General features: G+C 43.1%; 1 protein-coding gene across 1 annotated transcript in view; it reads left to right on the forward strand.

Annotated features, from left to right (window-relative positions):
- LOC309565955 (mucin-5AC-like) overlaps positions 1 to 20,140 on the forward strand; it is a gene marked incomplete at both ends in the record, with an annotated part of 316,230 nt that overhangs the window by 97,539 nt on the left and 198,551 nt on the right. Inside the window, 4 exons of the mRNA XM_082270984.1 lie at positions 10,927 to 11,014; positions 13,031 to 13,137; positions 16,555 to 16,777; positions 19,420 to 19,545. Of these exons, the coding sequence (XP_082127110.1) occupies positions 10,927 to 11,014; positions 13,031 to 13,137; positions 16,555 to 16,777; positions 19,420 to 19,545 (544 nt within the window). The remainder of the gene's footprint in view (positions 1 to 10,926; positions 11,015 to 13,030; positions 13,138 to 16,554; positions 16,778 to 19,419; positions 19,546 to 20,140) is intronic.

Below are 20,140 nucleotides of genomic sequence, written 5' to 3' on the forward strand. Positions count from 1 at the left end.
TTTTAGGGGTACAAACAATAGTAATTGGGGCCTAGTGTGGTTGTGTACGTGTGATATACATACACTTTTTTTGGATCATATTTTCTATTCCGCTATTTAATCAAAAACCTTTGGGGATCAGTTAATTTGGGGGATAGTCTGTGTTGGTACGTGTGAGAGAGATCCACCTTTCCAAGTTGTTGGGGTTCATCTCATACTTCTGAAGGTTTGAGGGTGCTGCCTGTTCCATACCCCCCCTACTCCTCATCTAGCCTTTTAGGGGTACAAACAATAGTAATTGGGGCCTAGTGTGGTTGTGTACGTGTGATATACATACACTTTTTTTGGATCATATTTTCTATTCCGCTATTTAATCAAAAACCTTTGGGGATCAGTTAAATTGGGGGATAGTCTGTGTTGGTACGTGTGAGAGAGATCCACCTTTCCAAGTTGTTGGGGTTCATCTCATACTTCTGAAGGTTTGAGGGTGCTGCCTGTTCCATACTCCCCCTACTCCTCATCTAGCCTTTTAGGGGTACAAACAATAGTAATTGGGGCCCAGTGTGGTTGTGTACGTGTGATATACATACACTTTTTTTGGATCATATTTTCTATTCCGCTATTTAATCAAAAACCTTTGGGGATCAGTTAAATTGGGGGATAGTCTGTGTTGGTACGTGTGAGAGAGATCCACCTTTCCAAGTTGTTGGGGTTCATCTCATACTTCTGAAGGTTTGAGGGTGCTGCCTGTTCCATACTCCCCCTACTCCTAGCCTTTTAGGGGTACAAACAATAGTAATTGGGGCCTAGTGTGGTTGTGTACGTGTGATATACATACACTTTTTTTGGATCATATTTTCTATTCCGCTATTTAATCAAAAACCTTTGGGGATCAGTTAAATTGGGGGATAGTCTGTGTTGGTACGTGTGAGAGAGATCCACCTTTCCAAGTTTTTGGGGTTCATCTCATACTTCTGAAGGTTTGAGGGTGCTGCCTGTTCCATACCCCCCCTACTCCTCATCTAGCCTTTTAGGGGTACAAACAATAGTAATTGGGGCCTAGCGTGGTTGTGTACGTGTGATATACATACACTTTTTTTGGATCATATTTTCTATTCCGCTATTTAATCAAAAACCTTTGGGGATCAGTTAAATTGGGGGATAGTCTGTGTTGGTACGTGTGAGAGAGATCCACCTTTCCAAGTTGTTGGGGTTCATCTCATACTTCTGAAGGTTTGAGGGTGCTGCCTGTTCCATACTCCCCCTACTCCTCATCTAGCCTTTTAGGGGTACAAACAATAGTAATTGGGGCCCAGTGTGGTTGTGTACGTGTGATATACATACACTTTTTTTGGATCATATTTTCTATTCCGCTATTTAATCAAAAACCTTTGGGGATCAGTTAAATTGGGGGATAGTCTGTGTTGGTACGTGTGAGAGAGATCCACCTTTCCAAGTTGTTGGGGTTCATCTCATACTTCTGAAGGTTTGAGGGTGCTGCCTGTTCCATACTCCCCCTACTCCTCATCTAGCCTTTTAGGGGTACAAACAATAGTAATTGGGGCCTAGTGTGGTTGTGTACGTGTGATATACATACACTTTTTTTGGATCATATTTTCTATTCCGCTATTTAATCAAAAACCTTTGGGGATCAGTTAAATTGGGGGATAGTCTGTGTTGGTACGTGTGAGAGAGATCCACCTTTCCAAGTTGTTGGGGTTCATCTCATACTTCTGAAGGTTTGAGGGTGCTGCCTGTTCCATACTCCCCCTACTCCTAGCCTTTTAGGGGTACAAACAATAGTAATTGGGGCCTAGTGTGGTTGTGTACGTGTGATATACATACACTTTTTTTGGATCATATTTTCTATTCCGCTATTTAATCAAAAACCTTTGGGGATCAGTTAAATTGGGGGATAGTCTGTGTTGGTACGTGTGAGAGAGATCCACCTTTCCAAGTTGTTGGGGTTCATCTCATACTTCTGAAGGTTTGAGGGTGCTGCCTGTTCCATACCCCCCCTACTCCTCATCTAGCCTTTTAGGGGTACAAACAATAGTAATTGGGGCCTAGTGTGGTTGTGTACGTGTGATATACATACACTTTTTTTGGATCATATTTTCTATTCCGCTATTTAATCAAAAACCTTTGGGGATCAGTTAAATTGGGGGATAGTCTGTGTTGGTACGTGTGAGAGAGATCCACCTTTCCAAGTTGTTGGGGTTCATCTCATACTTCTGAAGGTTTGAGGGTGCTGCCTGTTCCATACTCCCCCTACTCCTCATCTAGCCTTTTAGGGGTACAAACAATAGTAATTGGGGCCCAGTGTGGTTGTGTACGTGTGATATACATACACTTTTTTTGGATCATATTTTCTATTCCGCTATTTAATCAAAAACCTTTGGGGATCAGTTAAATTGGGGGATAGTCTGTGTTGGTACGTGTGAGAGAGATCCACCTTTCCAAGTTGTTGGGGTTCATCTCATACTTCTGAAGGTTTGAGGGTGCTGCCTGTTCCATACTCCCCCTACTCCTCATCTAGCCTTTTAGGGGTACAAACAATAGTAATTGGGGCCTAGTGTGGTTGTGTACGTGTGATATACATACACTTTTTTTGGATCATATTTTCTATTCCGCTATTTAATCAAAAACCTTTGGGGATCAGTTAAATTGGGGGATAGTCTGTGTTGGTACGTGTGAGAGAGATCCACCTTTCCAAGTTGTTGGGGTTCATCTCATACTTCTGAAGGTTTGAGGGTGCTGCCTGTTCCATACTCCCCCTACTCCTAGCCTTTTAGGGGTACAAACAATAGTAATTGGGGCCTAGTGTGGTTGTGTACGTGTGATATACATACACTTTTTTTGGATCATATTTTCTATTCCGCTATTTAATCAAAAACCTTTGGGGATCAGTTAAATTGGGGGATAGTCTGTGTTGGTACGTGTGAGAGAGATCCACCTTTCCAAGTTGTTGGGGTTCATCTCATACTTCTGAAGGTTTGAGGGTGCTGCCTGTTCCATACCCCCCCTACTCCTCATCTAGCCTTTTAGGGGTACAAACAATAGTAATTGGGGCCTAGTGTGGTTGTGTACGTGTGATATACATACACTTTTTTTGGATCATATTTTCTATTCCGCTATTTAATCAAAAACCTTTGGGGATCAGTTAAATTGGGGGATAGTCTGTGTTGGTACGTGTGAGAGAGATCCACCTTTCCAAGTTGTTGGGGTTCATCTCATACTTCTGAAGGTTTGAGGGTGCTGCCTGTTCCATACTCCCCCTACTCCTCATCTAGCCTTTTAGGGGTACAAACAATAGTAATTGGGGCCCAGTGTGGTTGTGTACGTGTGATATACATACACTTTTTTTGGATCATATTTTCTATTCCGCTATTTAATCAAAAACCTTTGGGGATCAGTTAAATTGGGGGATAGTCTGTGTTGGTACGTGTGAGAGAGATCCACCTTTCCAAGTTGTTGGGGTTCATCTCATACTTCTGAAGGTTTGAGGGTGCTGCCTGTTCCATACTCCCCCTACTCCTAGCCTTTTAGGGGTACAAACAATAGTAATTGGGGCCTAGTGTGGTTGTGTACGTGTGATATACATACACTTTTTTTGGATCATATTTTCTATTCCGCTATTTAATCAAAAACCTTTGGGGATCAGTTAAATTGGGGGATAGTCTGTGTTGGTACGTGTGAGAGAGATCCACCTTTCCAAGTTTTTGGGGTTCATCTCATACTTCTGAAGGTTTGAGGGTGCTGCCTGTTCCATACCCCCCCTACTCCTCATCTAGCCTTTTAGGGGTACAAACAATAGTAATTGGGGCCTAGCGTGGTTGTGTACGTGTGATATACATACACTTTTTTTGGATCATATTTTCTATTCCGCTATTTAATCAAAAACCTTTGGGGATCAGTTAAATTGGGGGATAGTCTGTGTTGGTACGTGTGAGAGAGATCCACCTTTCCAAGTTGTTGGGGTTCATCTCATACTTCTGAAGGTTTGAGGGTGCTGCCTGTTCCATACTCCCCCTACTCCTCATCTAGCCTTTTAGGGGTACAAACAATAGTAATTGGGGCCCAGTGTGGTTGTGTACGTGTGATATACATACACTTTTTTTGGATCATATTTTCTATTCCGCTATTTAATCAAAAACCTTTGGGGATCAGTTAAATTGGGGGATAGTCTGTGTTGGTACGTGTGAGAGAGATCCACCTTTCCAAGTTGTTGGGGTTCATCTCATACTTCTGAAGGTTTGAGGGTGCTGCCTGTTCCATACTCCCCCTACTCCTAGCCTTTTAGGGGTACAAACAATAGTAATTGGGGCCTAGTGTGGTTGTGTACGTGTGATATACATACACTTTTTTTGGATCATATTTTCTATTCCGCTATTTAATCAAAAACCTTTGGGGATCAGTTAAATTGGGGGATAGTCTGTGTTGGTACGTGTGAGAGAGATCCACCTTTCCAAGTTGTTGGGGTTCATCTCATACTTCTGAAGGTTTGAGGGTGCTGCCTGTTCCATACCCCCCCTACTCCTCATCTAGCCTTTTAGGGGTACAAACAATAGTAATTGGGGCCTAGTGTGGTTGTGTACGTGTGATATACATACACTTTTTTTGGATCATATTTTCTATTCCGCTATTTAATCAAAAACCTTTGGGGATCAGTTAAATTGGGGGATAGTCTGTGTTGGTACGTGTGAGAGAGATCCACCTTTCCAAGTTTTTGGGGTTCATCTCATACTTCTGAAGATTTGAGGGTGCTGCCTGTTCCATACTCCTCCTCCTACTGCTCAACCATCCTTTTAGGGGTACAAACAATAGTAGTTGGGGCCTAGTGTGGTGGTGTACGTGCGAGATACATACACTTTCTTTTTGATCATATTTTCTATTCCGCTATTCAATTAAAACCTTTGGGGATCAATTCAATTGCGAGATAGTCTGTGTCGGTACGTGTGAGATCCACCTTTCCAAGTTGTTGGGGTTCATCTCATACTTCTGAAGATTTGAGGGTGCTGCCTGTTCCATACTCCTGCTCCTACTGCTCAACCATCCTTTTAGGGGTACAAACAATAGTAATTGGGGCCTAGTGTGGTTGTGTACGTGCGAGATACATACACTTTTTTTGATCATATTTCCTATTCCGCTATTCAATAAAAACCTTTGAGGATCAATTGAATTGCGGGATAGTCTGTGTCGGTACGTGTGAGATCCACCTTTCCAAGTTTTTGGGGTTCATCTCATACTTCTGAAGATTTGAGGGTGCTGCCTGTTCCATACTCCTCCTCCTACTCCTCATCCATCCTTTTAGGGGTACAAACAATAGTAATTGGGGCCTAGTGTGGTTGTGTACGTGCGAGATACATACACTTTTTTTGATCATATTTCCTATTCCGCTATTCAATAAAAACCTTTGAGGATCAATTGAATTGCGGGATAGTCTGTGTCGGTACGTGTGAGATCCACCTTTCCAAGTTTTTGGGGTTCATCTCATACTTCTGAAGATTTGAGGGTGCTGTCTGTTCCATACTCCTCCTACTCCTCATCCATCCTTTTAGGGGTAGAAACAATAGTAATTGGGGCCTAGTGTGGTTTTGTACGTGCGAGATACATACACTTTTTTGGATCATATTTCCTATTCCGCTATTCAATAAAAACCTTTCTAGGGCAAGATCTTAAATTACAGAAATATGAGGAGACCGTCAAATAAGGGCCGTGGCCTGGGTCGTGGTGCTGCTGGTTGAGCTCCTGTTGCAAGGAGAGGACGTGGTCGATCTGTGCCAGCTACACGCACAAGTGAAACACCTTCCTCAAGTGTGAGTAGGCGACAGAACCTGCATCAGTATTTGGTAGGGCATCAAACGCCCCTAGAAGTGATGAGGCCAGAACAAGTTGAGGCGATAGTAGATTGGTTTGCTGCTGACAGTGCCTCCAGTTCCTTCACATTGTCTCCCACCCAGTCTACTGCAGAAAGGTCAGAGTTGGCACCTGCAGCCAATGTCCAACCGTCTTTCACCTCACCCCCTTGCAAATCAGGCCAGCAGTCTGAGCCCCAAGCCATACAGCAGTCTCTTATTCTTTTTGAGGACTCTGTCAGCAGGGTTTCCCAGGGCCATCCACCTAGCCCTGCCCCAGAAGTGGAAGAGATTGAGTGCAGCGATGCCCAACCACTTATTTCTCAAGATGAGTACATGCAAGGATCATCGCAGCACGTCTCCGATGATGACGAAACGCAGGTGCCAACTGCTGCGGCGTTCAGCATTGTGGAGACCGACAAGGAGGGCAGGGGTGAAGACTGGGTGGAAGATGATGTGGAGGACGATGAGGTCCTCGACCCCACATGGAATGAACGTCATGCAGGTGACCTGAGTAGTTTGGAGGAAGAGGCGGTGGTCGCACAGAGCCACCAGCACAGCAGAAGAGGGAGCAGGGTGCAGAAGCGGAGCGGCCGTGCCCTAGACACTACGCCCGCTACTGCCCAACGCAGCAAGGGAACGAGCGCACCAAAGTCAGCTCAAAGGAGTTCTCTAGCGTGGAAGTTCTTTAGAAAATGTGCTGATGACAGGACACGAGTGGTTTGCACCCTGTGCAATCAGAGCTTGAAGCGAGGCATAAACCTTCTCAACCTGAGCACAACCTGCATGATCAGGCATCTAAGTGCAAAGCACGAGCTGCAGTGGAGTACACACCTTCAAAACCAAGAAACGTCTCTGGCTCATCCTGCTTCCTCTTCTGCTGCAGTCTCGGCCGCTCCAGCCACATCTGTAGTGATACCGGCACCTGCCACCCCGCAAACAGACGATCTGTCAGCAACACCACCACCTGGGTCACCAACAACCATCTCCACAATGTCCCGTGGAAGCGTTCAGCTTTCCATCTCCCAAACACTTGAGAGGAAGAGGAAGTACCCCCCTACCCACCCGCGATCCCTGGCCCTGAATGCCAGCATTTCAAAATTATTGGCCTTTGAAATGCTGTCATTCCGTCTGGTGGAGACGCACAGTTTTAAAAACCTTATGTCGGTGGCTGTCCCACAGTACGTCGTGCCCAGCCGCCACTACTTTTCCAGGCAAGCCATCCCTTCCCTGCACAACCAAGTGGGGGAAAATATCAGGTGTGCACTGCGCAACGCCATCTGTGCCAAGGTCCACCTAACTACGGATACGTGGACCAGTAAGCACGGTCAGGGGCGTTATATCTCCCTAACGGCACACTGGGTAAATGCAGTGGCGGATGGGCCTGAGGCGGATAGCAATTTGGCGCATGTCCTTCCACCACCGAGGATTGCAGGGCGCTTCAGTTTGCCTCCTGTTCCTAACTCCTCCTACTCCGCTTCCTCATCCTCTACCGCCTCCTCATCCGGACAGCGTAACACCTTCACCACCAACTTCAGCACGGCCAGGGGTAAACGACAGCAGGCAGTTTTACAACTTGCCTGTTTGGGGGACAAACCACACACCGCGCAGGAGTTGTGGAGGAGCATGGAACAGCAGACAAATGAGTGGTTGCTGCCAGCGAGCCTCAAGCCCGGCCTGGTGGTGTGCGATAACGGGCGAAATCTCATAGCAGCTCTGGGCCTAGCCGGTTTGACGCACATCCCTTGCCTGGCGCATGTGCTGAATTTGGTGGTGCAGAGGTTCCTTAAAAACTACCCCGATATGTCAGAGCTGCTGCAGAAAGTGCGGGCCGTTTGTGCGCACTTTCGGCGTTCTCACCCTGCTGCTGCTCGCCTGGCAGCGCTGCAGCGTAACTTCGGCCTTCCCGCTCACCGCCTCATATGTGACGTGCCCACAAGGTGGAACTCCACCTTGCACATGCTGGAAAGACTGTGCGAGCAGCAGCAGGCCATAGTGGAGTTTCAGCTGCAGCACGCACGCGTGAGTCGCTCTGCGGAACAGCACCACTTCACCACCAATAACTGGGCCTCCATGCGAGACCTGTGTGCCTTGTTGCGCTGTTTTGAGTACTCCACCAACATGGCCAGTGGCAATGACGCCGTTCTCAGCTTAACTATCCCACTTCTATGCCTCCTTGAAAAAACAATTCGGGCGATGATGGAAGAGGATGTGGCACAGGATGAGGAGGAGGAGGAGGATGAAGAGGTAACATTTCCAAGGCTTTCAGGGCAGTCATTCGCAAGGGGCTCCGAGGGTGGGTTCCTGCACACGCAAACGCCAGGGACGCAATTGTCCAGCAGGGGCACAGTTCTGGAGGATGAGGAGGATGAGGAGGAGGAGGAGCTGGAGGAGGAGATGGAACCATGTTCACAGCAGGGTGGCACCCAGGCCAGCTCATGGCCATCACTGGTGCGTGGCTGGGGGGATACAGAGGACACGGACGATACACCTCCCACAGAGGACAGCCTTTCGTTGCCTCTGGGCAGCCTGGCACACATGAGCGATTACATGCTGCAGTGTCTCCACAACGACCGCCGAGTTGCCCACATTCTAACTTGTGCTGATTACTGGGTGGCCACGCTGCTGGATCCCCGTTACAAGGACAACGTACCGTCCTTAATTCACTCACTGGAGCGCGATCGCAAGATGCGCGAGTACAAGCGCACGCTGGTAGACGCCATGCTGCTGGCATTCCCATCTGACAGCGGGGCCACAGTGGAAGCACAAGGCAGAGGAGGAGGAGGTCGCCAACGCAACCAGGGCACCGCCAGCACCTCAGAAGGCAGGGTTAGCATGGCCGAAATGTGGAAAAGCTTTGTCAGCACGCCACAACAAACAGCAGCACCAGCAGCTCAGATGGAACGTCTTAGCAGGAGGCAGCATTTTACCAACATGGTGGAGCAGTATGTGTGCACACGCCTACATGTAGTGAATGACGGGTCTGCCCCCTTCAACTTCTGGGTCTCCAAATTGGGCACATGGCCTGAGCTTGCCCTTTACGCCTTGGAGGTGCTGGCGTGCCCTGCAGCCAGTGTATTATCTGAACGGGTATTTAGCACGGCTGGGGGCGTTACAACAGACAAGCGCAGCCGCCTGTCCAGAGACAATGTGGACAAGCTCACGTTCATTAAAATGAACCAGGCATGGATCCCACGGGACTTTTCCGTACCTTATGCAGAATAGCAATGGATACCGACCTTACCCACCCATTGTTCCATTTTTGCTCTTTCTCACTCTTTTGGGGTGTACCCTCATTTAAAATTTTTGAAAAGAAGCAGTGTTGGCTACCTCGTCCTCCTCCTCAGGGCCAGATTAATGTAGGGGCTATTGGAGCTGCAGCTCCAGGCCCCTACCTTTTATATAGGCCCCGGGTTGGCCATATTCACTGTTACCGCTCTTCTGTCACTTGTAAACACAGAAGTCTGGCTTCTATGCTCGCTTCCCCAGGCAGCACCCTCAGAACCTCCCCACACAGCGTGAAGGCCGGACAAGGAGGGACAGTTGGCGATGCATGGATGTGTTTATGGGCTTCAGAGACAGCATCCCATGTTGAATTAGGCATGCATGGCTGCACCCTTCCTCCTCTGGGTGCATGGCAAGGCACGGCCCTTAAGGCCCTTCAAAATCCTCAGCACCAAGCCCATGATGCTGTTAATCCGGCCCTGGTCCTCCTCCACCGCCGCTTCCACCTACACCGCCCATAGGTGTGCGCAGCCTATTGCATTAAGGTGTGCACCCCAAAGTTGAAATACACATGCATGTGTTTGCCAGCAGGGAGAGTAATGTATCGGGGCCATGTACCTGTAGGCAAGGAGAAATAGAGCAGAGCAGGTCCCAGGGAAATCTTTCCCATCTCCTCACTGGCAATGCTATGTGCCCTAGGTGATTAGGGTGTGCCCAGGCACACCCAGCACACCCTGTGCGCACGCCTATGTCACCGCCACATCCACCACCACCTCAACCTCCCTCCTACTCCATATGGGCCTCGTCCTTCAGAGATGAAGAAGAACATTGTTTTATTTTTCTGTTTTTTTTTGTTGTTTTAAGTTATTTCCCTATCCACATTTGTTTGCAGAGCACTTGCCATGCTCTTAATTACGTTTTGCTGCCATTTGCAGCACTCTAGCCCTTTCCTTTGGTGTTTTAGAGCCATTTTAGTGCCTTAAAGTTCGGGTCCCCATTGACTTCAATGGGGTTCGGTGTCCGGGAAAAGTTCGGTAAAAGTCCGGGACACGGACCCGGACTTTTTTTTAAAGTTCGGCCGAACCCGTCGAACACGGACATCTAGGTGTCCGCTCAACCCTATTAACAACCCTCTATACCTCTGAGTTGTAATGTTGGTATGGAGACTAGCAGAAAGCACTGGATTGTCCCAATGTATTACATTTTCCAGAAGGTCTCTGTAAGGAACAATTTTTGTCTAAGTACTGGGAGTTGGGGTTTGGGAGCAAATAGATTTTGTGCTTCTGTGTCAAAGACACTTTCAGGAGATTTGTAGTTTATTTTATTATATTTTTAGGTGGCTCACAGCGTTTTATCAATTTATCTCTTGAGGGACCTGAACTTAAGTAACGATTACTATAAATCATTACCAGTGCAACCGATGCTCTACTTTATAAAGTAATTTTTTATTACCTGTTATATGATGTAGTGAATATTATTAAGGAATTATTCATTGCACTTTTGTTCAGCCTAAAAACATTTTAAGTATAAACAGGCTTGTCTGTTCCAGGGCCCGTTCTGGCTTTCAGTAGGTGGCTTAAAAATCAGTTTCTGGTAGACTGACCCATCAAATACATAGGTAATTTTGTCCTATATATTTGCACTGTCAACTTGTCCTGGTGACCATTGTAACTGATTTTAAAAATAACTCCCAAACCATACACTTTTATAGAGGCAAAATCCTCTGTACCATTGACAGCTTAATCTTAAGAGAGATACCCCTTTATTTTGTGTTGTGTTTTCAGAACAAGAAGTGAAGGGAAATCACCAACAGCAATATAAAAAAATAAAAAAAAGTAATATGTTATTGTCTCTTTTCTTATAGCTCTTTTTAAACAGAAAGTATATGGGAGAAACATGTGGCCTATGTGGAAATTTTAATGATGATCCTAGTGATGACCTTGCATATAATGGTAAGAGTTGAATTTAATAGAAAAATACATAAATTACACTGCTACAGTATATTAATCTAAACTGCTAATATTAAACCAATTTTGCAATTTTGTCAATTATATGGATCCAATCTTTGATAGAGGGAGGGGATTTGGAGTTTCAATGAGCCGGAATACATGCTCTTGCTGCATTTATTAGATGGGGGGTCAATGACTTGCAGTAACGGCGTGGGGGGGATTGTAGTATGATGGAGTAGATATTGTGCTGGGGAGAATGGTATTTGAATGTCGAGGTGGGTGGTAATGATTTAGTGGATTTTCAACCAAAAAGGTTGAATTCTCGGGCATGCCCAGAAAATATGAAAGTTTGTGTCTGGGTGTTCGCTGCATCTCCAACATTTGTCTGTGACGTCTGGAAAAAATCTGTGTAGAGTTGATGGTGTTCTATACCAGCGGGTTAAAAGTTTGTAGCAGGATTCCTGCATAGACACGTTGAGAGAACTTTTGTGGGCAATAAAGCAGATGTTTTCCCAGTCGTCCTCATCGAGAGGGATAGCTAAGTCTGATTCCCAGGCGCTTAATGTTTTCATATCACAACTTATGCGGACAACACGCTTTCAACCACCATAGAGAGACAGAATGTGTTTTTCATGAACCCTCTTTACATTGTCAGACTTGTGTTTAAGTTTTCTTACAAATCTCAGTTGAGATGTTAACCGTTCAGTCATATATATTCATTTGTTTATTCATTCCGGGTCTCTCAACTACAACGTTTTGACCTACCTCTATTCCCTGTTGAAATTCACAAACCTGTTTGATCCTCATTGTCGGGATTACCTTTGCACTTTTACTACCACACTCTATCCTGAGTAGCACATGTTCTATGTTATTATTTGCGAAAAATTTTGTTGTATTCAATGGATGTTACAATTCTTGGAATTTGCTGTACGACTTTTACTCTTTATTCAATAAAAAAGTTTTGGAAAAAAAAAAATATTAAACCACTAAAACAGCATTTAAATAAAAAGTGCTAGACTCCAGGAAAACTGCTGAATAAACAGTTAAAATACATACAGTATATGGGAGTTCTTATTTGTATTTCTGTCCAGCCTTTCTTGAGATTTACATATCCCTGCCAAATAGTTGAACTAGGTCGGTGAATACTTTTCTCTTTTGCAGTTTAAGGGTGCATTAACAGTTGCTTATGTACCCTGCCCATGATTACCTGTGAGACCCTCAGCGGGGGTTCCTAAGATTGCCTGTGAGTAGGCATCCTCATTAAAAGCAATGGAAGGCTGCCAGCTCTTGCAGCTAATTCTGCCCACTCACATGCAATCACTGATGCTGAGATCACAGGTGAGTGATCAGCCCTGGACACAGACTGCCTGCATCCATGGCCGATCTTGCTGCTTCAGAGATTACATGCAAGTGGGCACAATTAGTTCTGAGAGCCAACAGCCTTCTATTGCTTTCCCTGGGAATGCCTACTTGCAGTTTATTGCAGGAACCCCCACTGAGGTTCTCGCAGGAAATCCCGGGCAGGGTGCATAAACCCTAACAAACACAACTTGGCCAGGATTTGATTGGACAATAATTAGCAGCAGTAGACTGATATACCCTTCTGCTCAGTGTTCTGTCAAAATGTTTCTCCATTTTCTTTACTGGCAAAACATGGGAATTTTACTGACAGAGCCCATTTTACTGACAACTTGAAATATAAAAGAACGTCCTACTAGAAACTAAAACAATCAGTGTGATAAAATGTGAAAATAATTTGGGTTATGGGCAACCAGGGACAGAAAGCTGTGGCTCAGCCATCTGCAGCATTCATAATCAGTCTACATCCTTAGGAAGAAGAGGGCTATGAGGACTTGTAATGTTACTGGATGATTTAGATATACCTGTAAAAAAGGTAAATATATTAATTTTGTTGATGTGTGGGTGCTCCTGGGGTTAAGATGTTAGGCTTTAAATTATTTTTAAACTAGCTGCCAGGCATTGGCTGAAATTGTTCTGCTAATGTTTTTTTTTTCACAGGACTGAGTGTAGATCCTTTGATGTTTGGTCATTTACAAAAATTAAGAAAACCAGAAGAAACCTGTGAGGAACCTAAACCAGACATTGGAAAAAAATGCAACATTTATGTAAGTGTAGAATACAAATGACACGACGCACCTGAACAATCTTTTCTTTGTGATTTACAAGTGAATAAACATCAGTGCTAAATATTTTAAATTGTATGTGAACTTATTTTTCATTGTCTTGTCCAGTTGGAGAGTTTTGTTTTTACTTCCTGCCCTGGAAAGGCAACAATAAATGAGAGGAATTCTTTCTGAATTTCATTGATGCTAAGGTGATCAGATTTTCTAAATTAAAGTGATGGTAAAGGCAGAAGGTTTTTTACCTAACTGCATTTTATGCAGTAAGTTAAAGAAAAAAAACATTCCGCATGCAGCTTCTCCTGCAGCTCCCCCTGAATACATACCTGAGCCCAATCTTGGTCCAGTGATGTGCATGAGAGCCAAGGCTCCCCTGGTCCCCCCAGCTTTCTCTCTCCTCATTGGCTCAGATACAGCAGTGGGAGCCATTGGCTCTTTCTGTTGTCAATCAGAGCCAGTGATGATGGAGTGGGGGGCAAGGCCGAGCATTGCACTGCATTTCTTATGGACGCACAGAGCAGGGTTCGGGAGCGAGCATGCACTAGTGTCTCCATAGCAAGCAGCTTGCTGTGGGGGCACTTAGTGGGGGGGGGGGAGCCAGGAGTACCATCTGGATACCCAAAAAGAGGAGGATCAAGGCTGCTCTGTGCAAAACCATTTTATTTTTTAAGTTTTTATAGCACATAGACAAAAAACACAGAAAAAAACGATTAAACCAAGGTCAAATTAAACAATATCAACATCAGTACATTTGATACATTATCATTCTAATTTTCCAAAAATATTAGGAAATATTCTAAAATATTCAGAAATATACAAAGATTCTAGAATACTCCAGAGCAAATAGTATATAAAAACCTTCTCTGTCCCCCTCTACTAAAAACATAACCAACCTTTATTTTGTATTAAAACTTAATTTAGAACATGATGTATCTATCTATTTCCTCCATATCTTTTCAAACATCTGAGAGGCAATACATTGAATATAAGTCTATTTTCAAACAATACAAGTTTATCAATCATCTTTGTCTTACCGCCACTCCCAAACTATTCAGTCCCATCGCATCCCAATTTGCTTGGCATGGGGACACTTATGCGTGCTCGCTTGTGTCCATAAGACAAACAGAACAGGGCTCACACGTGAGCATGCATGAGTGCCCCCATAGCAAGCAACTTGGGATGAGATGGAACTCAATAGCTTGGGAGTAGCAGTAAGATAAAGATGATTGATAGTGTTCAGTCAAAGAGAGGCAATTGGGTGGGTAGAAAAAGATGATTTACAGCACTCAACTGCAGGGAGGTAGTGTTCCAATTCGTTCAGTCCCAACAGTGTATATTTTTAGCCATGGCTGCAGCAGCACCCCCTAAAGGTTGGTACTTGGTACAGACTGTACCCCCTAGGTAGCCCACTGCTGGGTAAAATTTGAGGAGTGCATTAGTGGTGCTGGAATGCTGTGGTTTGATTAAATGATGGCTTCATATTTTTATTATTATCCAGTTGTAAACAAATGGTATAGTTGTAAGGTATCTGAATGAAATGTAAGAAGCTTCACACACTGGACAGTTACACTGAACAGTTACCACAGTCACCTTGGGTCTAGAATTGAAGAACCACAACATAATGTTGAAGTCCAAAATTAAGTGTATTACAAACCTCAATTGGGTAAAACACTAATATGTTTGAGGGGCCACACACTGCCCCCTTCATCAGGACTGAAATATAACATGAAGGATAAAAAATAATACTTAATATTACTACAGATACTGACAGATAACACTTATCAGTTATCTTCCCTGATGTAGGGGGCAGTGTGTAGTCCTCAAAATGTGTTGGATTACATTATAGTTATGTTTGAAATAAACTTAATTTTGGACTTGAACATTATGCCTTGGTGCTTCAATCCTAGATTTAACCTCCTCTGGGGATGTTTGACAGCTCCCATGAACAGCTCCCAGAGACACTTTCTATCTGGGGAAAGGCTCCTGGAAGCAGAGACTGTTCCTGAAAACTTGAGATGTCTGGTCACCTTGTCCATTGAGGTATTTTACCCTCACCTTTCGCTGTTTTTGTAACAACATAGGGGTGTATTTTCCAAGCAAGGACAAGAAAAGCAATAAAAACTCTTTAAATATGTATTACACTTTCATATCCAAAAGAAATGAACAAAAGGTTTGAATTTACATACACTTTAAAGAGAAACACATAAAAACGATTTTAAATAATTAACAACCATGTTTTTCTTTCTATAAATATTGTTTTTGCAGTATTTACTTCCAATGTGAACTAGCAGTCAGCTGAAAAAAACTGATTACTGCAGGAAAGCTCAGTTTCTTAGCAGAGCCCATCCCCTTCATGCACATCATAGCCCACTTCTGGCCCAACCTCTCTGCATCCTGCACCCCATCTCCCTCTAAAACCTTTTATGTAGCTTCCAGGGTTCCAGAGGAGGAGCAAAAAAGAATACTATAGATTGCCATTTCAGTAACAGCTTGGAGTCTGCTAGGACTGCTGACATTGCATGTAAAATGTGATCACAGCCAGCAGCAGTCTCAGGCCTAATAGGTATTTATATAAGAGAGGCTTCTACAGGTAAATAACATGCATAAAATACATTTGTAGCACCAGGTCACTGGGCTGGGCTCTATAAATCCTCCACAGCAGTGCTGACAAGACACATGGCAGCAAGTACATTTCTTTCTCGTTTCTCCCCTTGATTGAGAGCCTAGGAAGAGAGGAAGCTGGACTATGCCTTTCTCAGCTATTTCAACAGCTGAAGAGGATCCACTCCTAGCAGCCTAGAGGCAACTTATTGGCTGCTGGGACTAGGCTGGCTCCAAATTGGCTGCTGACCATTTAAGCCTTGACCAGCAACGGGAGAAGGATAAGGATCCAGCTCTGGGAACTGGGAGAAGAGCATTTAGTGCCTGGGAAGTTTGTTGCAGATGGTCTAAAGGCTCATAAACTTCTGCTTTACAGATCCTGGTGGGAGTTTTGTTGTTTTCGCTTTACATGCCAGTATCGCTTTATCATGCCCGCCTAAACCACTCCAGATGGATCTTCGCTCTCTAATCAATTCACTATTGATGGGTTCTGGTTTGAATTTGTCTTATCAGCAGAGTACCAAGAGTATGAAGAATTCACTATGCAATCAGATTGTGGAAAACTTTCTTGGTTTATTAAATAGCACAGGATACAGATCTTATTTATATCACATTTACGAATTTAGGGTTTTCCAAAGAGTTCCTAACACATTTTCGGCAGATGGAAGATCATAGATCTTAAACTCCTTCAAAGAATAATTAAAAATAATCACAAAATCTTAATCATGTGTTGGTGTCTGTAGAATACTAATATGTGCCACACTCTAAACGTTTAAACACTTTTTTGTTTACTCTTTCTAGAGAGCTAGGTGTCTTAAGCAACTGAAGAATGTCAAGTGGGTAAAATGCAATAGACTTGTAAAACCAGAACCTTATATTGAGGCCTTCATCATGGATTTGTGTCTGTGCAAGGGCAGTGAGAAGTTAAGTTCATTCTGTCTATGTAGCACTATTGCTGAGTATTCCCACCAATGTGCACTTGCTGGTGGAATACCACCAGAGTGGAGAAGCCCGGCATTATGCTGTAAGTATCATTTGTGCATTTTATGAATTGCATAACATGTTTGGGATGCTTTTGATGCAGTTAATTTACACTGGCCAATGCACAAGTAACTTTAATTCTTGTCCCTTGCCACATTTGAGCTTATTAAGTTTGAGCTGCGTAAACTTAATTAAGATTTGTAAAGTACATTAACTACAGCAAGCTGATTTCAGTTTACTGCAGTGAGATAAGTTAAAAAAAAAAAGGTGTTGTGGGCTATTGCATATTTATATAGAATAAATTCAAAGCACCTTCCATTTAGAAGGGATTGAAAAAGTAGCAGGACATGGCTATACCACTATGTCAATAAGGTTATGCAAATTGTGTTGATTATGCTGGACCTTTTCAGGCTTTGGGCAAGATAATGCTCTGCTGTGTCCTGCATGCTGTGCTACTGGATCACCCATAGAACATTACTACCTGTAATGGGAAATCTACCCAAAAAAAAAATACAAGTGTCAAATAAGGCATTCCCAATATATCTGTTATAACATACCTTATCACTTGAGGGGAAATATAAGCATTACATGAGCATGTTTTGCTGTGTGTTTCAAATTCAGTACTATATTTTGAATGTACCTTGCAGAATATCTACTATACATAAATTGTAGGTTTGTTTTATGATTAAGTCTGTGTAAAAAATCATAAGCTAAGATGGATGGTGGTGCAGAGGTAGTACATACATTAGTGTTCAATCCTATTGGACCTGGGTTAGATATACTAACAGGACATCTAGGCTCCCTTAATGCTATAATGAACATATTATCAGAAATCTAAATCAAAATCTTATTTCAACCAAAACTTGAAGTAGTGCTAAACTCAGAAACTACACTGGTTTCCTTTTTTCGTTTTACTCTTCTGAACATATGCATGCCTCTGCAAAGGAGCATGCAAAAAACTATGATTGTCTGCATTTTTAAATGGCAAAATTCTCTGCAAGTTAGACAGATTTATATGGAGCTACATGCCTATTGCTAGTCACAGATAAGACATTCACTGTGTTTCCTCACACTTTTCATAAATTAAATATATATAACAATATTTGCCAAACATATCAGCTGTGCATAGTAACCAATCATCTTCAAGGTTTTATTGTCACCAGTTTAATTGAACAATTGAAGTTAGAACCTGATTTCTTACTATGCTCAGCTGCACCAGATTCTGTGTGCACCAGTTTTAGTAAATCTCCCCCATAGTTACATAGATCTAAATCCATCCAGTTCAATCAACAGAGAGAGAAAGACCCAGACACAAATCGAAAACCTTCATATACACTTTCCTACACCCACAGTTGATCCAGAGGAAGGAAAAAGAAAACAATAAATCATGATATAATTTTCTCCAGCCACCAAAAAAAACATATTTCCTGATCCCACAAGAGGCAATCAGATATTCACTGGATTAACTTTACCTATACATTTTAGTATCCAGTTATATTTTGTGCATTTAGAAAAGAATTCAGGTCTTTTTTAAAACAATCTAATGAGCTGGCCAGAACCAGTTCTTGAGGGAGTCTGTTCGACATCTTCACAGCTCTTGCTTTAAAAAGTCTTTCCTTGTTTGGAGAGTATATCTCTTTCCCTCTAGATATAAAGTGTGCCTGCTTGTCCTCTGTGATGACCTTAAAGTGAATAAAGGCCCCTACACACGATAAGAAAATCTGTAGGGAAAATTCGTCCGATGACCGATCTGCCGATTTTCGGATTGTTAGTGTGGTGCTTTCGACAGCCAACTCCGACTTTTCGGCTGACAAAATCCAGATGTGCAGGCTATAAAAAAAATTTTGTCCGTAATACAACGTCCGATTTTCATCTCATTAGTACAGATTTCAACAGAAAAAAATCTTAAGAGCAAGACTAGGCATGCTTAGAGACGAAAGAACACATACAAAGCAATCCAACACATGACATCACTTCTGAAGTAGAATTCTGTCGTACGGGAAAATTCATATGAAAATAACCTCTTCACTATTCACATCAGATTAGCATGCCACAAAAAATGACAGATCGTTCGATAATCTGATTGTGTGTACGGGGCTTAACACTACACCAAGTTCACTATATGGACCACTTGTGTATTTATACATGTTGATCATATCCCCCTTAATCTCCTCTTCTCGAGAGAGAATAAATTAGTTCAGCTGAGGTTCCCTCATAGTTGAGCTCCTCCTTGCTTCTTTTCAGTTTGGTTGCCCTTCTCTGTACTCTCTCCAGTTTCCTGATCTCCTTTTTGTTAAATGGTGCCCAAAACTGAACTGCATTTTCCAGATGAGGTCTTACTAATGAGTTTTATGGGGGGAAAATGATATCTTCAACATTTATCCACAAGATTTATTGCAAGAAAGGAGTTTGCTCGCTTTGAAAACCGCAGCTTGGCATTTCATGCAATTATTAAGCCTATGATCTACCAGAACACCCAGATCCTTCTCCACCATTGATTCCCCCAGTTGTACTCCCCCTAGTATGTATGATGCATGCATATTTTTATCCCCAAGTTCACAACTTTACATTTAGCAACATTAAACCTCATTCTCTAGCTTTAGTAAATAACCCCTATTGAGTTTAATAATAAAAGGTTTTGAATGAATATTATACATCATGTGTCATAAGCATTTTTTTTTTCAGACAAGACATGTCCTTCCAACCTTATCTACCAAGAATGCAGCCCTCCATGTACACCCACCTGCTCCAATCCAGGAAGGCAGTTCTTTTGTGATGGACCTTGTGTGGCTGGGTGTGTCTGTCCAAAAGGCAAGCTTGGGGCTTTGTTCTTTGAATTAAGTACAACAGAAGATAGTTTACTTGTCTTTGGTTTCTTTAAAAACAATTTTATACTATAAGGGGAAAAAATAAATAAATACATGAATAAATAGGTACATAAATAAAAATAGAAAAAAAAACAACTGGCATTTAAACATACCTTCAAATATAGAAGCAACAATTAAGAATTTGCTAAATAATTGTAATAAAAAAAAAAAAAGACCATTCATTATTTTACTAGTCACAGTTCAAAGGACCTCAGACAGACAGTATATGTCGCTATCCTATGATTGGACAATGACAGATAAAAAGTAGGCTAAAGGTCATCAGTCTGCTCTCCCCTCCTTTCAATATGCTCCTACTGTTGACTGACAGTACAATCACTAATAAAGCTAAAACCCAAACGGCCGCACAACAAAAAATACCATTTCAGTGGAGCCCCCCCCCCCTCTTACCTGTACTGCAGGGGTTAAAAACTCATTAAGTCTAGTGTTTCCAGACCAGGGAGAGATATTTGCCTTGGGTGGGCCATAGACAGAGCAAGTGTCCTTCCTGCTCCGCTGCGTTTTCTTATTGATGTTGAAAA

This window comes from Pelophylax lessonae (genome assembly GCF_965119305.1).
Source record: "Pelophylax lessonae genome assembly, chromosome: 10".
Classification (NCBI taxonomy): Eukaryota; Metazoa; Chordata; class Amphibia; order Anura; family Ranidae; genus Pelophylax; species Pelophylax lessonae.